Source organism: Symphalangus syndactylus, chromosome 11, assembly GCF_028878055.3.
Source record: "Symphalangus syndactylus isolate Jambi chromosome 11, NHGRI_mSymSyn1-v2.1_pri, whole genome shotgun sequence".
In the NCBI taxonomy this organism is placed as follows: Eukaryota; Metazoa; Chordata; class Mammalia; order Primates; family Hylobatidae; genus Symphalangus; species Symphalangus syndactylus.
The window spans coordinates 45,566,199-45,593,140 of NC_072433.2; the positions used below are offsets into that span (position 1 = coordinate 45,566,199).

A 26,942-nucleotide genomic window follows, 5' to 3' on the forward strand; every position below is an offset into this window, starting at 1 on the left:
AGAATGCTAGCTGCCAGGGACTGAGGGAGGCAGAAAGAAACAGGGAATTGCTGTGTAATGAGTATACACCTTCACTTTAACAAGATGAAAAAGTTCTGGAGATTGGCTGCACAACAATGCGAATGTGCTTAACATTACTGAACTGTACACATAAAAGTGGTAAAAATGGCATTTTTTCTGTTATATATATTTACTAACATTTAAAAAACTAAAGGAAATCATGTCTAAAGAATTACAGGAAAGTATGAGAATGATGTCTTGACAAATAGAGAATATAAACAAAGATAAATAATAAAAATTTTAAAACAGAAATTTTGGAGTTGAAAACTACAGTAATTTGAATGAAAAATTCACTAGAGGGGCTGAACGACAATTTCAGCTGGCAGAAGAAAGAATCAATGAACTTGAAGACAGGTCAACTGAGATGATCCTGTCTGAAGAACAGAAAAAAAAAAGGCTTTAAAAAAAGTGAACAGCACTTCAGAGACCTACGGGACTCCGCAAAGATCACCAACACACCATAATACAAGTTTCAGGAGAGGAAAAAGAAAGGGGCATAGAGAATATTTGAAGAAATACTGGCCACATACTTCTCAAATTTGATGAAAAACATTTACCTACACACCCAAGAAGCTCAAAAAGAACTAAGTAAACTCAGAAGATCACACATAAACACAGTCAATCTGTCAGAAATGAAAGACAAAGAGAGAATTCTGAAAACTACGAGAGAAAAATGCTGCCCTCATTAAGCATAAGAGATCCACCACAAGCTTAACAGCTGGCTTCACAGCAGAAACCACAGAGACCAGAAAGTGGTGAGAGGACATATGAAAGGGCTGAAAGCAAACAATTGTCAACCCAAATTCTATACCAACAAAATTACTTCAAAAATGAAGGAGAAATTAAGACATTCCCAGAAAAACAAAAACTGAGAATATGTCACCAGAAGACGAGACAAGAAATACGAAAGACTGAAGTTAATGGACACTAGACAGTATCCACACAAAGAAATAGAGAGCACTGGCAGAAGTGATTACGTTGCAAACATAAAAGACAGCATAAATATATTGTTGACGTAACTTTTTCTTATCTGATTTAAAAGATAATGGCATAAAGCAGTAATTACAGTTGATCCTTATTATCCCATATTTGCAAATTTGCCTATTCACTAAAATTTGCAACCCCTAATCAATACAGGCATACCTCAGAGACACTGTGGGTTCAATTTCAGACCACTGCAATAAAGCAAATTTTGCAACAGAGTGAGTCACATGTATTTTTTTTTGTTTCCCAGTGCATATGAGTTATGTTTACACGATATACTATAGTCTATTAAGTGAGCAATAGCATTATGTCTAAAAAACAATGTACATGCCTTAATTAACAAATACTTTATTGCTATAAAATGCTAATCACCTGAGTCTTCAGTGTTAGTTGTTGCCATTTTGCTGGTGGAGTGTCTTGTCTCAGTATTGATGGTTGATGACTGATCAGGTGGTGGCTGCTGAAAGTTAGGGTGGCTGTGGCGAGTTCTTAAAATAAGGCAACGGTAAAATTTGCTTCATCTATTGACTCTTCCTTTCATTAAAGAATTCCTTATAGCCTGCATTGCTGTTTGATAGCATTTTGCCCACACTAGAATTTCTTTCAAAATTGAAGTCAATCCTTTCAAACCCTGTTGCTGCCTTTATCAACTATGTTTACGTAATATTCTAAATCGTTTAGAATTTCAACAAGGTTCACAACATCAAGGTTGTCATTCAACAAGGTTCATAGCATCCTCACCAGGACTAGATTCCATTTCAAGAAACCCGCTTTCTTTGCTCATCTGTAAGAAGCAACGCCTCATCTGTTCAAGTTTTATCATGAGATTGCAATATTTCAGTCACATCTTTGAGTTCTAATTCTAGTTCTCTTGCTATTTCTACCACATCTGTGGTAACTTCCTCCACTGAAGTCTGATCCCCTCAAAGTCATCCATGAGAGCTGGAATCAACTCTTCCTGAACTCCTGTTCATGTTGATATTTTGACCTCCTCCCATGAATCATGAATGTTCTTAATGGCATCTAGAATGGTGAATCCTTTCTAGGGGTTTTCAATGTACTTCGCCCTGATGCATGGGACAAATCATAATCTATGGGAGCAACAGCCTTAAAAAATGTGTTTCTTAAATAATAAGACTTGAAAGTTAAAATAACTCCTTGATCCATGGGCTGCAGAATGGATGTTGTTTTATGAGGCATGAAAACAGTATTAATCTCCTTGTACATCTCCATCGCAGCTCTTGGGTGACCAGAAGCACTGACAATGAGCAGTAATATTTTCAAAAGAATCTTTTTTTTTGAACAGTAAGTTTCAACAGTGGGCCTAAAGTATTCAGTAAAACTATGCTATAAACAGATGCATTGTCACTTAGGTTTTGTTGTTCCATTTACAGAACAAAGGCAGAGTAGATTTTGCATCATTCTTAAGGACCTTAGGGTTTTCAGAATGGTCAATGAGCACTGGCTTCATCTTAAAGTCACCAGCTGCATTAGTCCCTAACAAGAGAGTTAGCCTGCCCTTTGAAGCTTTGAAGCCAGGTACTGACTTCTCTAGCCATGAAAGTCCTAGATGACACTTTTTCCAATACAAGATAAGGCTGTTTCATCTACATAAAAAATCTGTTTTTTAGTGTAGCCACCTTTATCAATGATGTTAGCTAGATGTTCTGGATAGATAACATGATGCAGCTTCTACAATACATCAGTACTTGCTGCTTGCCTTTGCACTTTATGTTGTAGAAATGGCTTCTTTCCTTAAATCTCATGAACCAACTTCTGTTAGCTTCAAATTTTTCTTCTGCAGCTTTCTCACCTCTCTCAGCTTTCACAGAACTGAAGAGACTTAGGGCCTTGCTCTGGACTAGGCTTTGGCTTAAGGGAATGTTGTAGTTGGCTTGATCTTTTATTCAGACACTAAAACTTTCTTCATATCAGCAATAAGGCCATTTCACTTTCTTATCATTGGTGTGTTCACTGGAATACCATTTCTAATTTCCTTTGAGAATTTTTCCTCTGAACTCACAACTTGGCTATCTGGCACAAGAGGCCTAGCTTTCAACATGCCTTCCTCACTAAGCTTAATTATTTTTAGCTTTCGATTTACAATGAGAGATGTATGACTCTTCCTTTCACTTCAACACTTAGAAGCCACTGCAGGGTTATTACTTTGCCTAATTTCAATATTGCTGTGTCTCAGGGAATAAGGGCCAGAGGAGAGGGAGAGAGAAGGGGGAATGCCTGGCCAGTTGAGCAGCTAGTACATACTCAACATTTATTGATTAAGTTTGCTGTCTTACATGGGTGCCGTTTGTGGTGCTCCAAAACAATTACAATAGCAATACCAAAGATCACTGGTAACAGATCATCATAATAGATATAATAATGAAAAAGTTAAAAATATTGCAATAACTACCAAAATGTGACATACAGACATGAAGTAAGCTGTTGGAAAAATGGTGCCAACGGACTTGCTTGACACAAGGTTGCCATAAACACTTTTTTTTTTTTTTTTTTTGAGACAGAGTCTTGCTCTGTCACCCAGGCTGGAGTGTAATGGTGTGATCTCGGCTCACCGCAACCTCTGCCTCCCAGGTTCAAGCGATTCTCATGCCTCAGCCTCCTGAGTGGCTGGGATTACAGGCATGCACCACCACGCCGAGCTAATTTTTTTGTGTTTTTAGTAGAGACAGGGTTTCGCCATGTTAGCCAGGCTGGTCTTGAACTCCTGAGCTCAGGCAATCTACCTGCCTCGGCCTCCCAAAGTGCTAGGATTACAGGCGTGAGCCACTGCGCCTGACCTGCCATAAACATTTAATTTGTTAAAAAAACGCAGTCTGTGAAGTACAATGAAGCACAACACAATAAAACAAGGTATGCCTTATTTAAGGCATTTTTTTACTCCATTCGATTTTTGGAAATTGTATCATTAATATAGCATGCAGTGAAATAAAAAATTAAAATAATATCTTAGGCCTTAAGCTTTTTTTTTTTTTTTGAGACAGAGTCCCGCTCAGTTGCCCAGGCTGGAGTGAAGTGGTGCGATTTCCACTCACTGCAAGCTCCGCCTCCCAAGTTCACGCCATTCTCCTGCCTCAGCCTCCCAAGTGGCTGGGACTACAGGCGCCCGCCAGCATGCCCGGCTAATTTTTTGTATTTTTAGTAGAGACGGGGTTTCACCGTTAGCCAGGATGGTCTCGATCTCCTGACCTCATGATCCACCCGCCTCAGCCTCCCAAAGTGCTGGGATTACAGGCGTGAGCCACGGTGCCCGGCCAGGCCTTAAGCTTTTTATCCTTAAGAGGATGAAGCTGGATTAGATGATGTCTAAGTCCCTCTCTTCTGACATTCTTTGACAATAATTGTATAGCTCAAATCAAAAGATCATGTCTACTGTATCTAAGTAGTAAATATACTATTGATCTAATTACTAACTGGATCTAATTCTAATTAAGTAAGAACTTCAGTTTTAAAGCAAGTTTACTATATCTAGACTAGTGACTTTTCTATTTTGTGGAATGTATGTTTTTTGAACTATAAATATTATTGCCTATAAAGACAATTAATTATTGTATCCATGCATTTTATTTGCCCATTCACACAAAAATGTATTTGAGATATGCATTCATATTTAACAATAAAGTCTGGACATGTGCCAGTTATAAATATAACATATATCTGGTAAGAAAATAATTCCGTAATTTTCTTTCAAGTCTATTAATTACATACAAGCCCTTACTTTTGTTATATCTAATATTTTAGTGCTACTCAGTTATAGACTTGCCCAAATTCTACTGCCTACCACCATTTATTAATTAAGTAGTTGGACCTATTTTTATAGTCTTCCAATAAATTTTCAAAAGAGAGTATCTAAATTTTGAATTCTCCTTTTTTGGACAATATTAAGTAATAACTTGAAATACATTCTGTTTTACATAAGCAACAATTACATGGTAGATCAAGGAAACGGGCATATCCTTCATAAATAAAAAGAAGAATATACAGCAGAAAAAGTTTATTCTTTATTCAGAGTAAGCACTCTAGTGTATATTTACATCTACTATTACATTCTTCACATCTGGCCTATATTACCTTAATAATACAAATTAGCTTAAACATAAAATAATCTTATACATTTACAAATAGTATCTAGATATCATTTTTTAAAAGTAGGTTTTCTATGTAGAAAGATAATAAAACTATACTTGGGTCTCCAAACTCTCAGGAATATTCACTGTAAATGTAAAGTGTTGAGTAACTGAATTTGTTCTTTTTTTAAATTTAAGTGAACCTACTGGCAATGGAAACAGCAGGTGGCTTTCAAAATGGACACAGAAGAAATATCAGTGGATATTAAATTAACATCTGTAGAGTACTTTACCATTTATAGAGTGCTTTAAAATGTATTGTTATTTAACTGTTTCAACAATCTGTGAGGTCTGAGGTTTTTACCCAGGACTTGGGCAAGCAGGGAGGAAGAGGCTGTCAGGTACCAAGATAGTCAGTTCCTCCATATGTATGTCTTGCTTCATTTTATAGCATTTATAGTCTGTAAGGAACCGATGCTATTCATAACTAAACTACAATGATTAGTATGTGGGCCCGGGGGCATTTACTCTGAGATATCATTTGAGGTTTTCATACCTTTTTTTTGAATGCTAATAAATCGATTGCCAAAAAAGTGAGTACCAAGGTCTACATCAGACAAGAAAATATCATTATGCTAGCTGCTTGTTATCAAAGATCAATTTAACAAATATTATTGAATAATTACAAAGTATATATAGGTGAAGACCTAAAACATATTGTGTATCAATTGAACAAATAGACAGGGGACTTAATCATCTACTACTACTTGTAAAGCTGTCTTTGGTGAACTTGCTTCAAAACAGTTGTTGAAAAAATTTAAGTGTCAGGGGAGTACTCTAAAATTCTTTTCAACAGGATAACTATAAGTGTCTAATGGGAGAATCTGTCAGATAACCTGAAAAAATGTCCCAGTATAAATTAAACTGAAAGTCTAAAGATATTATATAAGAAACTACTAAAATCTTAAATAATGTTCACTATTTTACTCTTCACAGTAAAATGAACCAGAGTAAACCAGTTATGGAGCCAGAAGGTAATGATCTTACAATAAAAAATAGCAAAACTGAGCCAAATCAAACCCTTACCTCCAAATACCAGGGCTTTTAAGTAAGGTAACTGTACTTTTTTATTGTCCAAACAAAACCCACTTCCGAGACTAAAAAAGAGAGCAATTAATATTAGGCATAAACTGGGACTGTGCCAGGCAAACCAGAATGTATGGTCTCCTGTTTAATAAGACACATGTTCCAGGCCATCCTGTTCTAAGATCACAAAAACAGAAAAAAAACAGGAAGCACGAGGGAGCTCAAAGCACAGAAATAAACAAGAAAAAAATAAAAACTTCCACAAAGTAAGTTTTCCTCAATTTTACAAATCAATTTGCATTAATAATATTTTAAGCAAGGGTAAAAGGGAGGAGGGGCTGATGTGCTAAAATAAGGAGGACTGGCTGAAACAAATTTAGGAAGCAGTCAGATCCCAGATCCCCTCCCCCACCCCAGCAAAACACTGGAAGTTTATTTTCTTAAGAACATAAAACAGCGGTTTTCTTCACAGGGACCCTGGGCACAGCTGAGAAGAACATATACTATGCTGAAAACAAGAGCTCAGGTGAATGCATATATACGGATGCTGAATGCAGTGATACCTCCAACCCGAATCATTCTTCCCCTGCTTGGTTCCCAGAATGATGCCTTCATTCTCAAGGCAAGAGACAGGAAGAGTCTTCTCTGAGGAATCTGACCATCCTAAGAAGGAAGACTTAAAGCTATTGAGTAGAAGATTCCTCAACCAAACAGCCCAGCCAGGTGACTCTATTGTGGACCTCACTGTTGATAAGCCCCACTCCTATGCTCATCGCCTCCAATCAGCCTTTTTGTTCCTTACTATTAAATATAAACACACAAACAAAAATGTCCAGATATCTAATGAAAGACTCTAATATAAAAGACGGAGACTAAAAGAAATATATAATAAACAGATAAAAGCAGCTTAAAGAGAAGTAATTTTTTTCTTTTTCTTTTTAATATACCAAGTGGTCAGAGAAGTAAAATTTTAAAAAATATCTATAAGTATCTTTCTCATGGAGATAAGATATATTATAACTACGTAACAAGAACAGGATACTATAAAAGAACATGCAGAGAAAGTTTTTGAAATAATAAATTCAGAGGGTTTTTAAAAGATAAATCTGAAAAAGTCTGCACAGAAAGTAGAGCAAAACATAAAAGTGGAGACTAATAGGAGAGAAAAGATATGTCAGAAATGTAATATCCAAGTCATGGGAGTTCCAAAAAATAAAGAGGAAAAGTCATCAATAAACGAATTTAAGAAAAAATTTTAGAACCAAAGAATAGGAAGAATTCAAAGAAAGAATAAGCAAAAATGCATGAAAACAAACCCATGCCAAGGCAGATTATTATGAAATTTCAGAATCCCAGGATAAAGGGAAGAACCTGAAAGTTTTCAGGGTAAAGCAGGTCTGAAAGGATAGGAACTGAATGGAATCAGTTTTACGAACAGCAGCACTGGAAATGGGAAAGTGAAGTAAAATGGAGGCAAAGTACAATTCTGTAGAAAAATTATTTCCAACCAGAATTCTATACTCAAATTACTAATCAAGTATGAGAGAAACATAAAGACATTTTCAGATATGCAAAGTCTAAAACATTTACCACTCATGCAAGCTTTCTCAGGAAGCTATCAGGGAGTTAACACCACAAAAATGAGGGAATGGACCAACAAAGAGCAAGAAATGGAATACAGGAGACAGGAAATCCAACATGGTGAAAGGTGAAGGGAGAACCTAGGAAGGCAGCCATAAAACCTGATGTCAAAAACAACCAGTTCAGAATGGACGCTTAAGAAGATAAGATGGATAGAACACCTAAAGTGTCTGAATGTCTTGACAGAATTAGACGATTGGTGAAAAAGAAAACAAAAGAAACAAGACAGCTAACTCTGAAAATATTCTTATAAAGTAGAGAAAAAAAAATAGGAACAGGAAAAGTGATCATAGTTTACCATGTGGCTCCTGCTGTGAAAAGCATTTACATAATCATAATAATGTAAATACTAATATGGATGTAACAAAAACAAGAAAAAAATTCTTATTGCGAGATCTAGGGTATAAAAATGATACAGTGGGGACAAGGGAAGAAAAAAGGTAAAATCTTCACCTCCTATTGGGGGTGGTCTATAGAAAATGACAAAAACTAAAAAAAAAAAAAGAAAAATCAGGAAGTGCAAGATAGCCATGCTATTTTGAAAACAGGATTAATCAACTAAAAGCTAAAGAGGTCAAAGTGCAGAAGAGGGCATGGGGGACCCCAGGGAGAAGGAGACTTGCTTGCTGTTTTTTTGCCATAACTGCAGAATTGTTGGTCTCTAGATAATAAGTGTGCACAAAATTTTGTTGAACTATTTGATTAAAATAGAAAAGGAAAATAAAAAAAGAGGGAACTTAGTGAAAGAAATCTCAGAAACATTTTAATTTAAGTGCCAAATTGCTCAGACCTCAGCCAGTATCAAACTGTTTTTCCCATAACTAAAGCTACACCACTGTGTATATCACTGGAATATGATTATCAACCCTCCTCCATACTCTTCCAGTATGAAGACAGACAGGGAATTTTCCAAATCTTACCTCAAGCAGAGCTGCTGCTGGATCACCCTGTAGACTTTTTCCCAGTTTGTCAACCTCATCTAATAGGAACACTGGGTTGTTCACTCCCACAGTCTTCAAGCCGTTGATGATGCGACCAGGCATGCTGCCAACATAGGTGCGCCTAGAGAAAGCAAGTAGCACGTTCACAGTGTGAGATGTCAGGAGGCAGGAGCGACGCCATTCAGAAATCAAAACTTAGGAATGTGAAAAGATCATTTAGCTATCACTATAATATAGCAAAGAGGTACTATGTATTTAAAAGGTACTATGATAAAGCAAAAGTTATTATATTCAATTCTAATCTTATCTTCTACTTAATTCTGGCTACAAGTTGCCCATGATATTGGAAGAACTGTATCACATTTTGCCACTTGTTGAAATGAAGAAACATGACACTTAAGTCACCCGTTATGGTTCTTACTCTTCAAGATTCCAAAATGTCCAAAGTACCCTATGAATTCCCATGCTTTCCATGATTTTTCTGAGCATCCCCCTACCCAACGCAACCACCTTTATACACACTGAAATGATGCCCCAGGGCCAGCTAAAACATCATCATCTTCACGAAGGAAATTAAAATCAGTTCAAACGGCCACTCAGAATGCAGACCAAAAACAACCACAGAAAAGAAAAACTCCAATCTCTTTTATTTTCAAAGGAAATAATCTATTAATTATAGTATGAGGATCTGGGGTCAACAGTATTTATATCAGAATTCCATTATTCTGTCCTTTTGAACAAAACTGTATTCATCCCATATGCACTAACTGGCAATAACCACGTTCAGCCAGCCACCAGGTATTTTGTTGAACGTTAAAATGCGAGAGCCTGCTTTATCGTATTCGGACAAGAATCACCCACATAATTATGACAGATGTAGAGTATGGCATGAAATAAAAACACATATGTTTATCAAACCAAAAAAGGTGTCTTTTTTACAAAGCCAGCAAAACTTAAAGCAGCAATTTACTAATTTTAATTATAACCTTGCTGTCTACGTTGTGCAAAGCAAATGCTGTCTCTGAAAAGGCATAAAAGCCTGACTGCCAAGAAGAAAATGATCAATGATAAGTGGAACAGCCGCAGTTACCTCACGATCTGCACAAAGCCGATTCACAGAGCAGGCCTGATTTCTGCCACATGACTGGTATAAAGTAGGACAGAATAAACAGAGTGACCTTTGAAAAGACAAGCAAGCCTTAAAAACATCATGGGAATGCCTTTCATCCGAGAAAGGTGACCAAGGCAGAGGGAAGCAAAGGCAATAAACATTATCCTGTTAATATAAGGAATTAGCACATTCAAGATTTCAGAATCAGATATAGGAAAGACAAGACTCAGAATTAATAAATTCTTTTTTTCTTTTCTTTTCTTTTTTTTTTGAGAAGGAGTCTCACTCTTTCACCCAGGCTGGAGTGCAGTGGCGCCATCTCGGCTCACTGCAGGCTCCGCCCCCCGGGGTTCACGCCATTCTCCTGCCTCAGCCTCCCACGTAGCTGGGACTACAGGCGCCCGCCACCTCACCCGGCTAATTTTTTGTATTTTAGTAGAGACGGGGTTTCACTGTGTTAGCCATTACGGTCTCGATATCCTGACCTCGTGATCCGCCCGCCTCGGCCTTCCATAGTGCTGGGATTACAGGCGTGAGCCACCGCGCCCGGCAATAAATTCTTTCCAATTATTTTTCTAGAGAACTTACAGATTTGCCATTACTCTGATTTTTAAGAGTGGTAGGGAAGGGAATTTTTTAAAAGAATCTCAAAGCCTCTAATGGGTCATTTTTTGTTGCAGTTATTTATTTGCCTTTCCTTTTTTGATGAGTAAACTTCAAAAACAGGTACTGACAATTCTACACCTAAAGTTACAGAGAGAAAATAATATTCTAGGTAGGCACCCTTTCTAAAAAAAGTGGAATCCTAGATTCTACTCACACTGCATATAAGCAATTCCTCTTACACTTTCCATTGCTTCCCAGAGCCTACAGAATAAGGTTCAAATTCGTTTGTCTGGAGTTCGAGGCTTTTCACAATCCAGCTCCCATTCATCTTCCCAACTTGCTGCCATTACTTTTTTGCTTCATCCACAATCAAGATCCTATTAAGCCCCTTAAAAATTTTTACCTTTCTTAAAAATATGGTGCCTTCCTGCCCTTAATACTCCTCTTCCTGCTTGCGTAAACCCCAACAATTCTAAGAAACTTTTTCTGACTACCTCTCACAAGGTGATCGCTCTAATAATGCAATGTCTACAGCACTTACTGGCCCCGTAACTCATCTGATGGTTACTTACGACCTAGTTTTTATTCATGGGTATAATAACCTCCTCTAAAGAGCCAGTGAGCACTTTTATGACAGAGACGAGGTCTTACCACAGAGTAGAGGCTAGATATAGAGCTGTAAGATTGTTCCCCACCAGATCCACCGTGCCAGCACTCAAAGCATCTTTCCATCAGCACTCTAAAGGTAACACAGTACAGGCCTCTGAATACTATTTTGAGCAAATTACTTGACCTAAGCCTCAGTTTCCTCACCTATAAGATGGGGATAATAATGTCAACCTGGTGGGTTATATTAATATAAGGATCATGAGAGAACACAGGCAAAGCACACAGCATGATCCCTGGCACACGGTGAGCTTTCCAATGATGCTCATCGTTATCAGCAACAGCTACTTAAAGTTTACTTCTGGTTTCCTGGAAAAAGCACAAGAGCAGAATTCAGTACACCTGAATTTGAGTCCCATTTCAATTTCTGCCTCAACTTTTGCAAATGTCTTTTATAGCAGACAAGAAAGAAAAATATAGGCATTTCACCATCCACTCTTCCTACCTATTCAATTAAAGGGCTCAGCTCCCGCAGGCTATAATGCAAACCGTTAAAATAAAATTTACAAAGAATTTGGAATATAAAAGAGTTTAAGTGTTACAATGTTAAGTGAAAATGACAGGATTACAATTGTTACTTAAAATCCAATGATAAGTCTGGCAGAACAAAACAAATGTTAACAGTGATTATCTTTGTATGGTAGAAAAACATGAGGATTTTTTTCCTTTCTTTTTTTTATTTTTCACATTTTCTACCAAGGGTGTGTGGATGTGTGGGTGTGGGGTGTGGGTGGGTGTGTGGGTGTGTGTGTGTATCCCAAACTGGAAAAAGTAATCAGTTTAAAAAAGATGCTAATGATCTCAAAAAGAAAACCAGTCTTTAAGAAACTGGGATTTTAATGCATAGTAGCATGTCTAAACAAATGCAATTATTCTTCTGGTAGTCATTCCTAAATCTTTTTATAGACTAATTTCTATGGGTGTACTCATCTAAAGGGTTGCATAACTTCCAAAATATTATGTTTTAATCTTACATGAGTTCACAAAACACCTAGAGAGCATTCACCACATTTAGCACCATGTTAAATAAGCATCATGGGGTACATAAAGGAGATACACGATAAATCCCCTGCCTGAGAAAGCTTGTACTTTTTATAAAGGTATTTATGTTTCATCTCCCCAGTTGTATGGTAGAAATGCCAGAGGCCTGTATTCTATAAAGGAGCACAATAGATGGTCAGTTTAGAGAAGAGTAAAATCATAACTGACTGCACTTACATTAATGGAGGAAGCCTTGGGTTGAGGCCTTAAAATAAACCTAAGTTTTGGACAGGCAAAGAAGAGCTACGTGCAAATACAAGTGGAAAGGACAGTGGGCAAACCATAATATATATCTGGTATACTATGCTAAAAAAATATATTAGAAGCTTGCTGCTTCAGTTATTTTTCCCTTGTAGAAACTAATAATGAAATACTTTATTTATAATTTTACCATTTTAGGTTGCATATGAAAATGTATCAATGTGGAAATCACAAGTTCATTTTTCTTCTCATCTTGTTTGCAAGTTGAGACAAGGATTTCTTGCAATAATATAATTTTATTATCTAAATAAACAGCTGGTAAAGTATTTCTAGGAGTTAATATCCACAGTGATTTAAGATATATCATAACAATAATATTTCTTTTTACCAAAGAACAAATGAAAAGCAATTATGCAAACATTATTTCATAAAAATTCGTCTTAAAAGAAGTTACTTTATATTTAATTTGTGTGAATTGATTCAAATTATTTAAATGTAATATTTAAATATAAAAATTTAAGTTGTTAAAACTGATAGAAGGGAATGGGTATTTTGTGGCTTACAAAGTGGACAGAAAAATCACAATGGAGATAAACCCAAATGAGAAATGTCGAAAAGACTGAAAAACTGAATGAGTTAATACGTAGCATAAACATTATTCTTCCTTTAAGCTACTCAAAACAATACAGACAAAAATGAGGCAATGTTTAGTCAGATCACTATTATTTTCCAAGTTTAAGATTAAATATTAAGGCAAGGCTTTCTTTTGCTTCCCCATCTCCCACCTCATTATCATTTAACCATAAAAAACATATCTTTGCTTGTTTTTAAAATCAATCCCCAACTTTTCGGCATCCTCCTTCTCATGCGCAGGTACTTTCAGCAAAAGGAAAGTGTTCCACCCATGGGAAAACAGGGAGAGTGAGTGGCAAAATCGAGAGGATAAGCAAGGGCAATAACAAAGCAGCTTTCTTTTTCCTTGTCTATTCTAAGACTGTGGAACAGTGGTGCCTACTCAGAGGCTGAGGAAAAACAAAACTTTTCATGAACTCTAACTGTGAGCACGTGACCGGTACTCAAATGCCAAGACCTGGGTTGTCTCCCAAATGCCTCAACTGTCACATGGAACCACATGTTCCCCCAGGCACACCCATGGTTGTGCTGGAATTGTCGGCTGTTTTCTCTCCTCCTCCTATTCACCTTTAATTCATAACTGACCTAAGTGCATGCTCTGCCCTCAGCCTTTCCTCAACAACTGAACCCCACTACACTCCATGTGCTTCAAAACAGGGTTTGAAATAAAATTTTTCACCAGGCTTTAATAATTCACGGGGTAGATGGGTCATACATCCGCAACAGCACAAGGGCAGGTTGCTATAGTAGTTAATCAAACATCTGGTACACTGATGGCTAAGTAACACCAGCAAGGTGTATCTAAAATCAGGCTGAATAGAATGATTCACAAAACAAATCCTTATACTTTTTACATGGCAACAATCACAGCCTCCATATATATGTTTCTAAAAAGGTTATATTTACAAATATTTTAGGCAATGGTGATTGTAACATGACCTCCTTTTACAAAAGACTCATAAAGTCAATTCTTATTTTCTTCAGACTCAATTTTCTTAATACAGTCACACACACAAAAGCATATTCACTTGAAAAAAAGAGCAAATTTTATATGTCAGTAAGGATTTAAAATAGAGATTTATTTTAATCCAACGATGTTCATAAGTGGTGAGAACCATGACACTATACACTGTCCATTAATAGGCAACAGAAAAATGCATTTTCCCATAATTCTGCCATATAAATTAAGTAATAATGCTGAGAATAGGATAAATATTTTAGAAGGCAATTAAAAAAATCAGATTAAAATTTATAAAAACTCATACTGAAGCTTGTAAATCTAAATTTGTCCTCCTGAGAATTTATTAATAGAATTTAAATAATGGTTAAAGCTAATTTTTAGGGAATGCTCACTGTGTGTCAAGCATTGAATAAGTGCTTTCCAAGCCTTATCAAATAATCAATACCAATGTGAAAAGAACAATTACCTACATGTCATGTGCTTATGATGTCCATTTCACATAGCATTAATTCCACAAACTCACTCTCTAAATGCCATCAAATACTTACTCTGTAGCTAAAATTAGAAGATTAAGGCCGTAGATGCAGCTTCTTTAAGTTTGGTCCAAGAGAAATGCCAATTCCTTTACGAAAGCAAACTACAGCCTCTAGTGGTACATGCAAGAATAAGAAGTCTAGGCGACAAAAATCTCTTTTGAAATTGCCAGAAGAAATCACCCAAATCAATTCTCTACTCTGATCTGCACCCCTCATTGTTTATTTACTAAAATCTTGTGATGAGTCTTTTTTAAAATTTATTATTATTATATTTTAAAGATAGGGTCTCACCATGTTGGCCAGGCTGGTCTTGAACTCCTGAGCTCAAGCAATCTGCCTGCCTCGGCCTCCCAAAGTGCTGGGATTACAGGCATGAGCCACCACACAAGGCCAGTAATGATTCTTTTTAAATGCATAAGAATTTTAAGTGAGCAAATAAAAGAGAATAAAAATAACCATTTCTTACAAAAAAGTTTCTGAAACCATTTCCCATCCCTGTCTGGATAGGGATCCCTTTGAATAAGGTAAATAGAAAACAAGATATTAAAAAAGCATCATACTGTTTTATAAGCAGTTCATGGTTCCTACATTTAAACATGTTCTTTAACACATACACTACAGGTATGTTTTCTCACAATTTAACAATTGCTATGAATCCCTTAAACCATGAAATGTAAATTCATGCTTTCCCAAGGCATTTTCCATCAGATCAACAAAGAGATCAACGAGAACAGTGAATGCAAGATGAAAATCTGATTCTAATAATGTCAGATTAATCAGAAACAGTTTTGTTGTTTTGTTTGTTTGTTTGAGATAATGTCTCTGTCTCCAGGCTGGCGTGCAGTGGGACAATCATGGCATACTGCAGCCTAGACCTTCCCAGGCCTAAATGATTCTCCCACCTCAGCCTCCTGAGTAGCTAGGACCACAGGCGCATGCCACTGTGCCTGCCTAATGTTTTAATTTTTGTGGAGACAAAAATTAAAATCTGAAAATTAAAAATTTAAATATAAATTTTGTAGAGACAAAAGTGTTTCCCTGTGTTGCCCCGGCTGATCTCAAACTGTTGGGGTCAAACAATCTACCCACCTCAGCCTCCCAAAGCATTAGGATTACAGGCATGAGCCACTGCGCCCAGCCTACAGAGACAGTTCTTACAGTTTATTGTTTTTTATAGAAAGTGAGTCCAAAATGCAAGAATAAGCCTTAATAATTCTTAATAATTATGCTAACATTTATCCTTATTACTCATATTCATAATACAAACCAACCTTCATAAAAGGAAGTTTAGACTACAATCAGAATGAGTTTGTTATCAAAGACTTCTTACCTCCTCCTATTGGCCCTCCCTATTGCAGTTACTTTTTTTAACTCTAAGAGTTAGGGGTCATTATTTATGGAATGCTACTGGGTTGAAAAGAGTGTAAAGACATAATAATATCCAATCATAAATAACTTGTAATTACATTCAAACAAGATTCCAGGAAAGTTGAGGCACAGAGTAGGTATCCACTGCCATACAAATCAAGGTTAGTTTGGGTTTATTATGCTTAGAGGCTCTAGGCTAGCTGATAATTCTTTTTTTTTTTTTTTTTTTTTTGAGACGGAGTCTCGCTCTGTCGCCCAGGCTAGAGTGCAGTGGCGCAATCTCTGCTCACTGCAAGCTCCGCCTCCCGGGTTCATGCCATTCTCCTGCCTCAGCCTCTCCGAGTAGCTGGGACTACAGGCGCCCGCCACCGCGCCCGGCTAATTTTTTGTATTTTTAGTAGAGACGGGGTTTCACCGTGGTCTCGATCTCCTGACCTCGTGATCCGCCCGCCTCAGCCTCCCAAAGTGCTGGGATTACAAGCGTGAGCCACCGCGCCCGGCTAGCTGATAATTCTTGTAAATGCCCTTTCCATTCAAGGGACCACAAATAGCCCTTTAAGGAAAACAGATGTATGCTATGCCTAAGCTTTTAGGGAGCTCTAGTCAATTAAAAAGAAAGAGGAATCAGAGATTAAACTAAGAGAAGTGTTCTACCTGTGTCCTCGAATGTCAGACTGATCACATACTCCTCCAAGTGCAATCCTATGGAACTCTCGACCTAGAGTCTTGGCCACTGATCTTCCCACACTTGTTTTACCAACTCCAGGAGGGCCAACAAAGCATAGGATTGGGCCCTTCAGGTTATTTTTGAGCTGTCTGACAGCCAAGTATTCCAGCACTCTTTTCTTCAATTTTTCCATGGCATAATGGTCATTATCCAGAAGAATCCGAGCTGCCCTAATGTCCAGGCGGTCTGTCAAATAACCCAACAGAAATAATTAGAACACGTAAAATTTTTAAGTTAAAGAACTCCTTTCAAGCATGACGAGAGCAAAATATTTTTTTTGAAAATAGATGTGGTAAGAACAGACTTGGATCCTTCTAAATGAGGATTCTAGGAGATCTGCATTTGGTTTGGTTTTTCTGCTTAAGACTTAGTGTCTCCAGAGATAGGCACTACACAATTAAAAACTCAATGTTCATATCATTTTATTTGGAATGATTTTCTAGTTATGCATTACTTCTTAATTTCTACATATTCTATGTGTGCTGGCATTTGTTCCTTTTTAAAAAGGGTGATTTTTTTCCTTATTTCAGTAGTAATATATGTTCATTCCAGAAAACCTGATAACGCTAATAGAAAAGAAGAAAACAGTTACCCATAATCTCATGCCCCCAAGAGAACACCACTACCTTTACTTCAGTATGTATAATTCCAGGCTGTGTGCATGCATTTACAAACCTGTTTTTCAAAATGGGATTTTATGGGGCCTTTAAGTTTTGTAAAATGTTTTTTTCATTTAATATATGACAGCTTTCACTGTCACACATATATTTATCAGTAACATCTTATGGTTACTTAATATTCCATTACTTAATTATCTATATTCATTTAACTAATTCCCTACTGCTGAGCATTCAAGTTGTTTACACATCTTTACATTTATAAAAGATGCTTCAACTGTGCATCACTGTAACTAAATCTTCCCATGTATCTGCAATGATTTCTTTCAGCTTATCTTCTATGAACAGAAGTGCTGGGTCAAAAAAAAAAAAAAAAAGATGATGTAAAGAATTGCCTAATTGCCACACAGAAAGTTGTATCAAAGTCTCACCAGAAGTGTATGAGTTAGGCTTTGTTTCTAGAGCCAAGCTTTCAACAGGTTTACTAATATGTTTTAGCACTTAAAATACTCAGATTAAACACCAAGTAACAGAAGCCAAAATGAATTCACTAGCTGGGTGGCTGCCAGGGGATAATACACAGCCACATGATCATGCTGGCAGTGAAAGAAGAAGATGGGAGAGAGAAATACACACAAATCTTTTAATTAATTAATACATACTCTTTTAATTAATTATTTAGAATTTGCTAAGGATATTTCATAAAGGAAAAAAATGGCCTGAGATGGTAATTTGGTTCCCAAGCTAGTCCCCCAAAAAACCTAGTTAAGCAGTAAACTACGTAATTTAATTATAGTACTATTGATTTTAGTCAGAGTCCTAGGTGAGTGACGTGACGTAGAAGAAGAACTAAAATTTCTTCCCCCTTTCCTGGCTCCAGAACCCAACCAATGAATACGTAAAGAAGTGAAAGATAGAAAGCTTCTCAATTGTTTCACAATGCTAGCCCTGACACTAAAACCTACCACAGTAAACATAAAAGAAAACCGCAGACAAATCCCTTTTTATATAGCTGTAAATATTAAAATGCTAGTAAATCAAATCTATAAAGAATAATCTACTAAGTCCCAGTGGGATTTATTTTAGTTATGCAAAGATGGTTCAATGTTAGGTCATCAATATCATCATGTCCAAGAAGAGTAAGTTTCCATCAAAATATCATCTTGTACCTAAAAAGGTACTTGTTATAATGCATTATCCATTCATGATTAACACATTCAGTAAGGTAAGAATAAAAGTCAAGATAATTTAGAAAAGACTGAAAACACTGTGAAGAAATTTCTTGCAAGAAATATGCCAAATAAAGACAATTTTAGAAGTTCTTTCAATCTTTTAAGTAAAGGTGATTTCCGTGCTGTATAAATTATTTTCTATCTTTTCTATACAGGATATATTTTTCTAATTATTCAAGAAAGCATACTTCCTGTTTTGAATAACATGTGGTTATATGCAAAAAAATTTCAAATTTCAATATAAATTTCCCTATTTATAATTGGAAGATTGAAATGGTATCTACTGACTCCTCTAAGATGGGAAAATCTGCGAACATATTTCCTACAACTCTTTCCTCTCTGCTTTCCTTTCTGCTTTCGGTTACTATCTGAGATCTCCACTTGGTAGGTAAACTTCTCTTTCAGAAATTATGAACGGGGGGCCGAGCTCGGTGGCTCACACCTGTAATCCCAGCACTTTGGGAGGCCGAGATGGGAGGATCACTTGAGGTCAGGAGTTCAAGACCAGCCTGGCCAACGTGGTGAAACCCCATCTCTACTAAAAATACAAAAATTAGCTGGGCATGGCAGCAGGCGCCTGTAATCCCTGCTACTCAGTAGACTAGAGCAGGAGAATCACTTGAACCCAGGAGGCGGAGGTTGCAGTGAGCCAAGATCACACCACTGCACTCCAGCCTAGGCGACAGGGCAAGACACCATCTCAAAAAACAAACAAACAAAGATATTTAGGCTGGACACAGTGGCTCAGGTCTATAATCCCAGCACTTTTGGAGGACAAGGCAGGCAGATCACTTGAGGCCAGGAGTTCGAGACCAGCCTGGCCAACGTGGTGAAACCCTGTCTCTACTAAACACACAAAAATGAGCCAGGTATGGTTGCAAGAGCCTGTAGTCCCAGTTACTTGGGAGGCTGAGGCAGGAGAATTGCTTGAACCCAGCAGGAGGAGGCTGTAGTGAGTCAAGATCACGCCACTGCACTCCAGACTGGGAGACAGAGCGAGACTCCGTCTCAAAAATATATACATGAATGGCGTTTTCATGGTTTTATAACCACACTCACAATTATCTAGACATAATCCTATGTAGTAATGGTTTAGGAGCTTAACATGACTCCTTTTATACCATAATTTATTCATCTTCAGTTCTCTGTGCTATGTGCAATGATAAACAATGGAATTATTTTCACGATGGATACATGGCTGCTATACATCTCTAGTGCTGACACACACGGCATCTCAGAGTACCAAGAAACGTTTCCTTTCAACTAAAACACAGTATTTTGTCATGACATGCAAACATTAAATAAATTTACTAGGTTCACAGTAGCTTTATTTTTTGATATTTTATTTTATTAAATATCTTATTTATTATTATTATTATTATCTTTTTAAATACAGTCGGGGTCTTCCTATGTTGGTCTCAAACTCCTGGGCTCAAATGATCTGTCCACCTTGGTCTCTCAAAGTGCTAGGATTATAGGCATGAGCCACTGTGCCCAGCCAGCTTTATTTTTAATAGCCAAAAAACTGAAAACAATCCAAATGTCTATCAACAGGTGAACTGATAAACAAATGATGGTATATCCATACAACAGAATACAACTCCAGCAATAAAAAGAAACAAATTTCTGTTATATACAGCAACATGGATGAACCTCAAAATAATCATGCTGAATTAAAGAAGCCAGAAAAAAGGAGAGGATGTGGAGAAATAGGAACACTTTTACACTGTTGGTGGGACTGTAAACTAGTTCAACCATTGTGGAAGTCAGTGTGGCGATTCCTCAGGGATCTAGAACTAGAAATACCATTTAACCCAGCCATCCCATTACTGGGTATATACCCAAAGGACTATAAATCATGCTGCTATAAAGACACATGCACATGTATGTTTATTGCGGCACTATTCACAATAGCAAAGAGTTGGAACCAACCCAAATGTCCAACAACGATAAACTGGATTAAGAAAATGTGGCACATATACACCATGGAATACTATGCAGCCATAAAAAATGATGAGTTCGTGTCCTTTGTAGGGACATGCATGAAGCTGGAAACCATCATTCTCAGTAAACTATCACAAGGACAAAAAAACAAACGCCACATGTTCTCACTCATAAGTGGGAACTGAACAATGAGAACTCATGGACACAGGAAGGGGAACATCACACTCCGGGGACTGTTGTGGGGTCGGGGGAGGGGGGAGGGACAGCATTAGGAGATATACCTAATGCTAAATGACGAGTTAATGGGTGCAGCAAAACAACATGCCACATGGATACATATGTATATGTAACAAACCTGCACATTGTGCACATGTACCCTAAAACCTAAAGTATAATAATAAAAAAATAAAAATAAAAAAATAAAAAAAGGGCTCACAACTGTATGATTCCATTTATATAAAATTTTAGAAAATACAGATTAATCTTTAGTGGTTGCTTGGGGATTAGAAGGAAAGGGGCGGGGAAGAAGAAAGGGATTATCAAAGAGCATGAAGAAACTTCTGGAGATGATGGTTATGCTCATTATCTTAATTATGGTGATGGTATTACAGATATATACGTAAGTCAAAACTCATCAAAATGTACATATTACATTTGTGAAGTTTACTGTATGTCAATTACACTTCAATAAAGCTCAAAAAAAAAAAAAAAAAACCCTTTCTCCAAAGAGAAATTAAAGGCCAGGCACAGTGGCTCACGTTTGTAATCCCAGCACTTTGGGAGGCCGAGGCGGGTGGATCACTTGAGGTCAGGAGTTCGAGACTAGCCTGTCCAACATGGTAAAATCCCGTCTCTGCTAAAAATACAAAAAATTAGCCGGGTGTCATGGCAGGTGCCTGTAATTAAAGCTACTTGTGAGGCTGAGGCAGGAGAATCGCTTGAACTTGGGAGGCAGAGGTTGCAGTGAGCCAAGATCATGCCACTGCACTCCAGCCTGGGTGACAAGAGTGAAACTCCATGTCAAAATAAATAAATAAATAAATAAATAAATAGATAGAAATTAAGGAAACAATGTCATTTACAATAGTTTCAGAAAGAATGAAATACGTAAGTACAAACTTAACCAAGGAGGTAAAAGGTCTGTACACTAAAAATTATAAAACACTGATGAAAGAAGTTAGACACAAATAAATTGAAAGATATTACATGTTTGTAGACTAGAAGAATGTTGTTAAAATGTCTATACCACTCAAAGCAATCTACAAGTTCAATGTAATTCCTATTAAAATTCCAATGACATTTTTCACAAAAATAGATTTAAAAATCCTAAAATTAATAAGAAATTACAAAAGACCCTGACTAGCCAAACCAATCTTGAGCAAGAACAAACATGGAGGCACCAGACTTTCTGACTTCAAGTTATATTATGAAGCTATAGTAATCAGAGAGTATGATTCTGGCACAAAAACAGACACACGGACCAACGGAATAGAATACAGAGCCCAGAAATAAATCCTATAAGGTTACCTAGAAGGTCAACCAATTTTCAACAAGGGCACCAAGAATATACAATAGGGAAAGGGCAGTCTCTTCAAAAAAATGTTGCTGGGAAAACCAGACACCCACATGCAGAAGAACGCACTTGAACCCTTATATTACACCACGTACAAACATTAATTCAAAATGGATTAAAGACTTAAATGTAAGGCCTGAAACTGAAAAACTTCTAGAAGAAAATATATTTTAAAAGCTCCTTGACATTGGTCTGGGCATGGTATTTTTGCATATGACACCAAAGTCAAGGCAACAAAAGCTAAAATGAACAAGTGAAATTATATCAAACTAAAAAGCTTCCGTACAGAATTTAAAAAGTTCAGCAAAATGAGAAGGCAACCTATGTAATGTGAGAAAATATGTGCAAACCATATTTCTGATAAGGGGTTAATATCCAAAACAAATAAGGAACTCATGAAACTTAACAGCAAAAAATCAAATAGGTGCTTATCATGACTAATCATCAGGGAAATGCAAATCAAAACCACAATGAGAAAGCACTTTATGCCTGTTAGGATGGCCATTATTTAAAAAAACAAACAAACAAAAAACCATAACCAGTGAAGGTGAGGATATGGAGAAAAGGGCACCCTTGTACACTGTTGATCGGAATGTAAATTGGTACAGCCATTATGAAAACAGTATGGAAGTTACTAAAAAAGTTAAAATACAACTTCCATATGATCCAGCAATCCCACCTCTGGGTAAATAGCCAAAGGAACTGAAATCAGGGATATCTGCACTTCCGTATTCACTGCAGTATTACTTAAAATAGCCAAGATACGGAAATAACTGAAATGTCTACTGACACATAAGTGAATAAAGAAAATGTGGTCTAGACATACAATGGAATATTATGCACCTTAAAAAGGAAGGAAATCTTGCCATCTGTGACAACATAGATGGACCTAGAGGGCATCATGCTAAGTGAAATGAGCCAGACACAGAAAGACAAGTACTGTATGATTTCACCTATTTAATGCATGTGGAATCTAAAATAGTCAAACTCATAGAAATGGAGAGTAGACTAGTAGTTGCCAGGGGATGAGAGGAGAAGGAAATGGGAGGTGATGGTTAAAGGGAACAAAGTTTCACTTATGCAAGATAAATAAGTTCTAGAGATCTACTATAAAGAAAAGTGCCTATCGCTAACAATATTGTTAATTTAACATTAGACCTTACGCTCAATGTTCTTACCACCAGCACCAAAAGAAAAAAGCCAATAATAATGATGATAATAATAATCACAAAAGAGGTAGGAGGAAACTTTGGAGGTGATGGATATGTTTACGGCTATGAAGATTGTGATGGTTTCATGGGTGTATACTTATTCTGAAACTCACTGAGATGTATTCATTAAATATATACAGCTTTTTGTATGCCAATCACACTTCAATAAAATGGTTTCAAAAAAACTAAAAACAAAAATAATTTAACAGTACGACAGTCAGTGTAGTAAATTTGAAATGAAAAATTGCATGAGCTTTCTGAGTGACAATTAGACTGCAAAAAAGGTGTTATTTTTTGGCTTACCAGTTGTACTTTTGTTCCAAGGAAGTTCTACCATAAGTTCCAAATAATTTCTAGTCAGAGCATATTCTGGCATTGACTGAGGCATTTTTTTGAGTCTGTGGAGAAAGAATACACAGCAAACATGTTCGTGAACACAGAAAAATTCCATAACAGAAAAATCAAACACAGCTCTCTTTCTTGGTTAGATGTATCATGCATGTTTAAACAAATCTGAAAAAGTTTTAAAGTATCCAGATAATAAAACATTTATTTTGTTTTGTAATGTAACGATCACCACTCCTATCTCTCTCCCCAGCCTACTTTACTGCCCCTTCTGGAGTCCCACCAGGGAGGGGTTCTTCCCTTCTGCTCTGCTTTCTCTACAATATATTCTCATATTTTCTAAGTACTTAAGGTACTTACAAAACAAAATAAGGCAGATAGATACCTGCAAACTGCAGGAGAAAACATTATATCTAATTCTAGCCTGGAAATATGGCCTCACTAGTGTGTGTCCCTTTTAAGCTCACAGGGATAGTCAAGTGACACATATCCATTGGTTTACTTATCACAGTAAGATGTAAGTGCCTAACTATGCATAATACAATAATTTTATTTTTTTTGTATCAGAGATGAGTCAGGTCTGCTCATAAAAGCAAGCTAATATCATATATTTAATAACAAATGCTATTTCCACAATATATGCAGTGCTTAGCAAAGTGTTCTGCACATAATAAACGTTCTACACATGGTAACTACTGTCAGAGGCAATATAAAATACCCATCAACTACAATTACTAATGTTCTTAACTGTGAGCCTCAGAAAGTCAAATATTAAGTCACTAAGCATTCAAGCAGGCTCATTACAATTCACTAATAAAAGAAAATGTAATAAGAGTTATAAAGTGAAAAGTATGCAAAGGAAAAATGGCTTTCAGTTTAACGCTGGGGATATCCAGAAAATGTAATCAACCCATATATCCTATTCTGTTATCAAGGTTTCCCCGTACTTTGTCTTGTACAAAGAGAAACGGACAGTCCTTGCCCTTGAGAGTTTATAATCTAGAGAAGAAAAGTCACATGTGAAGAATATGATGCTAACTGTATAAACAAAGAAGCATGGTCTGTTCTTTCAGACAACAAAAAGGTAGCTGCAAGAGTTATATTGCTTGACAGCACACTGCAGGTGGAAGACTTGTATTATGTATCCTCAGTAATTGAGAAAAGAGTAGTGAAAGTGGTGTTAATCAGGAGTGCTAAGAATGAAAACAATAATGAACAAATGCCTTTTATAATTTACCTCTTTATCTCTTTGACACAGACTTTATGGGCCTGCTCTGGCATACTAGATGTTCGTATTTTTTTCTCTAGCATGACAATGTCATCATTATCTTCATCTTCATCTTCATCTTCTAAAGTACCTGAGATATGTGTAATTCTCCTAATAGGGCGTATTGCTATAACCTAACGTAGAAAGCAGAAGAGTAAAACCGTATGTCAAAATAAATTGGAAATGAAGTACCCAGGTACACAAAAGATTATGACTAGAGCTGAATAAACATTTTTATGACTACAGTCTATATCTTTAGGAAGTGAAGTTCAGAATGATAATCAAAAGGCAGTTGTATACAGAGAGGCAGCAGAATTGCAGACGTAGACCAGCATAAGGTAGACATGATTCTTTGGTATATGCTTACAATAATACTTGCATAAGAAAACAAATTTCAAGGAACTGGATACTAGAAATAATTAAACCATCTAGAAATTATCTTTCTTTGAGCTACTATTGCAGCCACTATTTTCTTGAAATACATTACTTCTTACCATTTGGTGACTGAAAAAAATTCCATTTTACCTCCTACATTACAAAATTTCTTCCTAGCATCTTCAACCTTTCCACCACTGGCTCTATTTTGCCTTCAAAGCTTTCCTGCTTTCAAAGTATTTTTTTCTTACCTCTAGTTTCTTCTGGTTAACTACCGCACTATTTACTTCCTTTCTTGTGAGGTTCTGCTTCTCTAACAAGTGGCTATAACCACCAGATCCCCTACCTCATCAATTACTTCAGTGAGCCTTTGGCATCTGTTCCCATCCTGCCAAAATTGTTCTTTCAAATCTAAAAAACATATTCTGTGCAAAGTCAAATGGCCTTTGTGTTCTCTATGATCTCTGTATCATATGTTAAAACCACCTTACGTGCTCCTTGAAATTCATGAATAAACAACCATTACTAGAGCAAAATTATATACTAGCATTTAATTTAAAAGCCCCCAGAACATTTTATTTTTTTGAGACAGAGTCAAGCTTTGTCATCCAGGCTGAAGTGCAATGGCATGAACACTGCTTACTGCAGCCTCAACCTCCCTGGCTCAAGTAATCCTTCCACCTCAGCTTCCTAAGTAGCTGGGACTACAGACACACACCAGCATGCTGGCTAAGTTTTTAAATTTTTTTTGTAAAGATGAGGTCTCACTATGTTGCCCAGCCTGGTCTTGAACTCCTGGCCTCAAGCGATTCTCCTTCCTTGGCCTCCCAAAGCGCTGGGATTACAGGCATGAGCCACTGCATTCAGCCCAGAACTTATTTTTTAACCTGGAAAATTTATCTATTTAATACATTCAAATATAAGAATGTTTAAAACATAAAGCAGTAAATAAAAATTTAATTTTATAGGCCGGGCGCAGTGGCTCACGCTTGTAATCCCAGCACTTTGGGAGGCCGAGGCGGGCGGATCACGAGGTCAGGAGATCGAGACCACGGTGAAACCCCGTCTCTACTAAAAAAAAAATACAAAAAATTAGCCGGGCGTGGTGGCGGGCGCCTGTAGTCCCAGCTACTCGGAGAGGCTGAGGCAGGAGAATGGCGTGAACCCGGGATGCGGAGCTTGCAGTGAGCCGTGATCGGGCCATTGCACTCCAGCCTGGGTGACACAGCGAGACTCCGTCTCAAAAAAAAAAAAAAATTTTAATTTTATAAAAACATAAGTACTAAAATATGCTTTTATTCTTATATAAGTCATCAGCAGATAAAATATTATAAATAAAAAACTGAACGTATTATATATTTTTTAAAAGTGAGATTTCTATAAGCATATCACTGATTTCATTGTTAAGACAAAAGCACTTTTTAATGCATTTTTCCTTCCTGACTGCTAAAACAGTGCTTTTCAACTCTTAGGGGAACAAAAAAGGAGAGAGTTTTAGGCTAACTCCAAATATTATCCTAATTCCCACTTTTTAAATAACTGTCTCTTGCTTGATCATTTTCTGGAGCACTTTTGAAAAACTTTCATTTTAAGTGATGGCAAACTTTATTAAGAGTAAGCTGCAGTTTTCTGCAACTCCCAGTGGATTTGTCTTTCTACACATAATGAGTAATTGAGTCCCTGACCTGATCTCAAGCCAGAAATAATCTAGCTTTCTGCATGTTTTAAACA

The 26,942-nt window shown here is 36.8% G+C and overlaps 1 protein-coding gene across 2 annotated transcripts in view; it reads right to left on the reverse strand.

The window, feature by feature from the left end:
- LOC129457711 (lon protease homolog 2, peroxisomal) overlaps nt 1-26,942 on the reverse strand; it is a 126,382-nt gene that overhangs the window by 83,603 nt on the left and 15,837 nt on the right. For both annotated transcript variants that reach the window (XM_055233165.2, XM_055233167.2), the window contains 4 exons: nt 24,807-24,970; nt 23,528-23,622; nt 16,575-16,833; nt 8,777-8,918 (listed from right to left, as the gene is read on the reverse strand). In XM_055233165.2, the coding sequence (XP_055089140.1) occupies nt 8,777-8,918; nt 16,575-16,833; nt 23,528-23,622; nt 24,807-24,970 (660 nt within the window). The remainder of the gene's footprint in view (nt 1-8,776; nt 8,919-16,574; nt 16,834-23,527; nt 23,623-24,806; nt 24,971-26,942) is intronic.